We start from the raw sequence: 6,011 nt of genomic DNA, 5'->3' as shown, positions 1-6,011 counted from the left end.
GCTAACAGAGAGCTTGCAGAGAGTAGTACCTCAGTGCAATCACCTGCACGGTCACCAGTGAAAAGACCTGTAACACCAACTGTGGACAAGGAAGAGCAGGTCAAAAGGTCAAGATGGGGTAGACTGATTAGACCACCACAACTCTTTTCTCCATGAAAGCATTAAAGAGGAGTTAAGGAGTAAAGAGATGTTTATAGTTAATGGGTTATGGGAACAACACTGATTTAAGTTATAGTGTGTAATTGAGAAAATAATAATAATAGTAGATGTGTTGTTTAAACTACATGGCGCTCCCAGTCTAAAAATGTGTTGGATTGTAACCTGTAAAAGGGGGGATTAAGAAAGTTCAGTAAAGAGCAAGTCGCATGAAACCAGTGTCTCCGTGAATTATTCAAACTTACATCCAATAAACATCACAGGCCAGACATTATTCTGTATGCATTCCCACTGGTTTGGAGGACTGCAGCCACCTTCTGCTGTTAGTAGCTCCACATTGGTCAGCAAGGCCATGGTTTCAGACTCTTCTTTCACTCACAATAGAGCAACCTTATCTTCTGCCCAGCAGACCATACCGAATGAGTCAGTTAGAATGGACATTTTTTGCTCTAAAAGGTGTGTGGTGTACATTAAAGGTGTATGTGGCGACATTAGACATTAGTTTAGTAATACTTCACCTGGATCTGACCAGTTAATTGTTGCCTTCCTGAAAGAGCTAATCGTCTGTGTCCTACACGTGCTGTGTGAAGTCCGACGTAGGATTTGAGTAGGGTTCTCAATTCCTTCTGTCAACCCCCATTTAAGCCAATATTAGAGTCAGATATTAAATGGCTGTCATTTAAGACCGCATTTCTCTTGGCCATTGTAACGGCGAAGCGTGTGCTGAAGCAGGTTTTCTATGGCCAGCTTCAGAGCAGCATGCACTCTCAAACAGGGCAACTCAAATGTTACAAGGACTGCCTTAAAGCTACACTGTGTAATTTTTTAAGTTGATTCTTAGCAAAAAACACTTTGTTCTTTCAAAATTAGATGTGCTTATTCATGTGTAATTACTTCCACCAACTAATCAAGTATTCTCGTAAGCATAGAATCTGCCATTCAGAATACATACGAGCAGGGTCCGAAATTAACTTTTTGGCTCACCTGCCACGGGGACTGGTAGATGAAAAAATCCACCAGCCAAACATATTTTTTACCGGCCAAAATAATAAACAGCCTTTTTTTGTCACATACATTAATTTCAGTACATTTAATTGAGATAATAAGGTATTATGTTGAATACAAACATAAAAAAAATTGTCCAGAGCAAAATTTTGAAATGTATAATAAAAAAAATCTATATATTGATCAAAATGTAATCAACTTTATTTGTAAAGCACTTATAGAAACTGTAGTTGACCAAAAGTGCTGTACAGAGTACAAAAATGCCAAACAGTAGGCACATGTCAAATGAACACAAATGAAACATGTCAGATACAATGAATAAGAGAACATAGAAGTAAAAACAGAGCAACAAATAGTAAGACATAGAAAATGTGAGCATGAAACTAGTGCTCATAACAGTACATTTGAAGGTTTGTAAAACTATCAGATGCTTAATCTAATTAACTTAAAGGGTTAAACTCACCCTCATGTTGTTTCAAACCTGTATGAAGATATTTAGAAGAATGTCAGTAACCAGACAGTTTCTGGTCTCATTGACCATAGTAGGAAAAAATATATACTATGGAAGTCAATGAGACCAGAAACTGTCTGGTTACTGACATTCTTCTAAATATCTTCCTTTCTGTTCAGCAGAAGAAAGAAATTCATACAGGTTTGAAACAACATGAGGGTGGGTATATGATGACAGAATTTTAATTTTAAAGTGGAGTATCCCTTTAAAACTCATTCCACTGCTCATAATCTAATTAACTTAAAACTCATCCCACTGCTCACTCTCTACCCCTTTTGCATGGTCCATGAATTCTGCATCACAGCATCACAGCTTTGCTTGGATCATACTCCCTGATCTCTGGAGAGGACAGCTGGACCATAAGGAGATCTGACAGTGTATCAGACTTTAGGTTGGAGCGCCAATCGGTTTTCACCTGTTTCATGGTACTAAAACCTCTTTCACATTCAGCTGTGGAGGCAGGGAAGGACAGGACTAGGTCAACCAAAGCCAGCAAATCAGGGCAGGAATGCTGATGGCTCCTGTTGACATGGAACCAGGATATCTTCTCCAGGGACTGGGGCTCTTGGTATATCAGCACCTTCAGGACTGTCCACTGGTCAGGGATTCTTTCAACATGGATGCCAGAGGCCTCCAGGACAGGCTTGAAGTGGTCCACCAAGGTTTCCAGTTCAGTGTCACCAAAATCTAGAATAATGTTATACAACATTACAACAAGCATCATGCAGTTTTACTTCTCAAACTATAAAAATATGATCATGACCCTGAACCTAACCTGACTGCCCTGTAATACAAAACATAAATTAACCTGCTGCTGCATCTCCTGACTCTGGCCAGTTGGAGAAGCTGACCAGCTTGGTTGCACACAGAACCCCTACACTGGCATCCTGGAACCTGTCAGTCATACTCTCCACTAGACTGTCAAGCATTTTGTCCTGTGAGACGATGAGGCTGAGGGTCTTGCTGTCACCTCTGGTCAGCGAAACTCCCTCATAGCTGTTGGCCATTGTGGCCTTCATCATGGGCCCTTTTCTGATGATAAACAATTCTCACATTCTCACAAACTCTTTCACATTCTCCCTCTCTTATTGATGTAATCATTTCTCTTAATTCTCTTTAAGTATTTCTTATTGCAGCTTAAATTAACATACTTGGTTTTGTACTTCTTAAGTACTGCCTGTGTTGAGCACAAGGAGCTGTGGGCTTCTGCTATGGTGATTGTGGACCTCTGCAGACAGGCAGACAGGTTGCTCAGGTGGGTTAGTGTGTCATGCAGGAAGCCACAGAAGCGGACAACAACAGCCTCCCTCACAGTACTATAGTATTTCCTGGCCTTGGCTTGCTGGACAACTCTGACATTTTGGGCATCAGCAGACTGAATCTAAAATGCATAAAGAACAAAGACATACAAATAGACAATTACTTGCTGTTAAAAAATAATAATGACATGTTTTATTAGTGTATAAAGCATTGGCCAATTGTTATATTACTTCTTGTTATTTACTTGACATTACATACTGATGATGACTTTTGGAGTACATAATATACAGTAGCAATCTAGACCAATACCTGTTCCAGGTGCTGGACAAGCCCCTGGTAACCTCGCAGGAAGTGATCCAGTGCACGCAATAGGTGTCCTACCCATCGGGTCCCGCCAATTCTGGTGGGCACCAGTGGTGTGTGCCCAAGAGCATGGAAGCTGTTTATGAGGTTTGCCCTGTTCAGTGGACTGGTGTGGTAGAATGTGTAGAGCCCACTGAGGAGGTCTTCTATTTTCTGAAACATCACGTTGGAACGGATGGCATCAGAAAAGACCAGTTCAAGGCGGTGTGCCATGCAGTGGATGCCGATGATATAGGCCCTGTCCCCCTTCAGCCGGCTGACCACACCACTCTTGGCTCCAGTCATAACAGCTGCTCCATCAGTTCCCAGAGCGACCAACTTGCTCTCCCACTCATCACAAACTCCCTCCATGATGGCGCTGATGGCTTTACTTATATGTACAGCATCTGCCTTCTCCACTGCATTAATTCCAACAAACTTAGACTCGATCTTGCCCTTGTGACAGAATCTGACATACACTAACTCCTCCTCTTTCACAGAACTATCTGTGGAGCCATCAGACATGATGGAGAGAAATATTGTGTTTTTTAGATTTTCTCTGATGTTGTTTCTCTCCACCTCTGCAATATAATGCATGAACTCTTTGGCCTGCTTCTCATTTCTGTATGTTGACCCCACAGCAAATCCTTTTTGTTCATCCAAACTGCAAAAATGTAAGCATCCAAATTAATAATAATTACAATCATGTTATCCAACTAGTTGATAGTGAAAACAGCCTCCTAACCTTAGTTTATTTCAGGGTCAACACTATAAGTCTGATAAGTAAATTGTCACATTGCTTTAGAATTCAAACAGTATCTGGAGACAAACATTAACCTAATGTAACAGAGCCATAGGAAAGCATGGAGCTCTCAATGTCAGCATCAGCATGCCTATTATTTTACTGTATTTAATTATTTTTACTGTATACAATTATTTTGAGGTAAATCAAAGCTTGACCAAACCAAAACGCAAAAATCGGAGAAATAGCCAATACTAGCCCACGTCTGCTAAATAGTCTTTAAAAACTACCTACAAAAACACTAGTCTAGCTACAAGCCAGGAGGAAAAACATTTTCACTTACTCGCACATCCACTCGAAGTCAGAAAGTGGCCTGGCCTTCTTGCCAATGGCATGTACAGTCCTAAACAGTAGCTTCATCTTCTTGCTGGTCTGCGTTGACATTGCCATTAGCGCTGTCACAGAAGTTTTCAAGAGTAGAGGCTCCGAGTCCGACTGAGCCAGGGATACAGACACGCAGGCAATGTGACACTTGCTGTGTTCATGGTCACGAATGTTCTCAAGTTTCATCGTTTTATTTCCAATGACAAATTAGTTGTTTCTGTTTTTATCTTTAGCATACTGGCGACACACAGAACAACTCATCACGACAGCGTCAGAATCATATTGTAGCCAGCCTCTTGAAACTCCGTTATCTCCATACCTCCATTTCTCACAAAACTTTCTTTTTTTATTTAACTCATCCCCCTTTTCGTCTGTGAGTTTTCGTTTCAAAGGTTGGCTCACTCCCGGTAAATGTCGCCACATATCTGCTAATAAGCGGCAGCTAGCTGCAGACCGCAAGTTAGCTGCAGTACTAGCTAGCAACAGACCGTCTCTAGTGCTTCAAGTCTTGCGGGCGTGACTCTGTTTACCTTCCGGCCCCCGAGACAGTGTCGCGAAACTTGGCGCGCTAGAGACGTTCTGTGGTTAGCTAATCTCGTCCCCAGATTAGTGACTGGCAAACACATATTGCATTACTATTTTGGTATGAAAATTCACCCGCCAGTGTGGCGGATAGCCTTTTGAGATTTACTCGCCAAACGGAAAATCTACCCGCATTTGGCGCTTGGCGGGTGTTAATTTCGGACCCTGCATACGAGCGAGATGTTGCGACTCCATCTTGAAAATACATAAGCCAAAGAGGGCAGATTTGAAAGCCTGTTGAAGATGGAGGATCACGCCTACTCTCGAGGACATGTAACAGAGTCGCCAAGGAAGCGAAAGAGAGATTTAAAACGACAACGAGACAGGCAAATCAACAAGACCAAAGTCAATATTGGAGTGGCTTTTCCAAGATGGAAAGAGCTCATGAGGAGCAAAGATTTTAAAATGGACGCCGAAGTTGCCTGCTTTCTTCTCGACAGGTAATTCAGCCTATTTGTGTAAATTCCAAGTTTTATAGTTGCTTGGCTAACTATAGCATGGTTGTGCATAACGCCAGAACGACGTCTAGGATACTTTTCCTCGCCTCAATAATGAAAAAGGATTGTTTACCTTGTAACATAAATCTGTGTGCTGCGGCGGATCACAGGCGATGAATAGTTTCACTGGCGCCATTTGTTGGCTATATCAAAGGGCACTGTAAATGTTTGTTTTTTGCATTGCATTGTCATCGTGATTTTGCCAAGTAAGACATGTTCCTGGATCAACATATTTTGTTGATCCTGGAATAACATTCCTGTCCCAACATTTAGTACTTACCCTATCCCTACCCCTAAACATAACCCTACCCATATCTTTTCCCTAAAATCAGAGGGAAATGATAGGTGAATAACACTGATGTTGAAGGCATCTCACCCTGGTTCTAAGCCTAAACTTGACATAAACTGTAAACTTGTCCCTCAGATATGATTGGTTGATTGGAAAGTTGTTCCAGGATCAACAAAGATGTTGATCCAGGAACATGTGGTACTTGGTGAAATCACTTTCACCACATTGGGACATAATCTATGT

The 6,011-nt window shown here is 41.6% G+C and overlaps 1 protein-coding gene across 1 annotated transcript; it reads right to left on the bottom strand.

Moving 5' to 3' along the window:
- Positions 1-1,970: 1,970 nt before the first annotated feature.
- LOC309500516 (zinc finger protein 862-like) lies at positions 1,971-5,145 on the bottom strand (the record flags this gene model as incomplete). The annotated part of the gene is made up of 5 exons (XM_082172125.1): positions 4,360-5,145; positions 3,242-3,938; positions 2,824-3,053; positions 2,481-2,704; positions 1,971-2,359 (listed from the first exon to the last, which is right to left on the bottom strand). The coding sequence occupies exons 1-5, from the start codon at positions 4,584-4,586 to the stop codon at positions 1,971-1,973; spliced, it is 1,767 nt and encodes a 588-aa protein (XP_082028251.1). The 5' UTR covers positions 4,587-5,145.
- Positions 5,146-6,011: the final 866 nt, after the last annotated feature.

This window comes from Leuciscus leuciscus (assembly GCF_965113295.1).
Source record: "Leuciscus leuciscus genome assembly, chromosome: 6".
NCBI classification, from domain to species: domain Eukaryota; kingdom Metazoa; phylum Chordata; class Actinopteri; order Cypriniformes; family Leuciscidae; genus Leuciscus; species Leuciscus leuciscus.
This window is presented reverse-complemented; position numbering and strand designations above follow the sequence as displayed.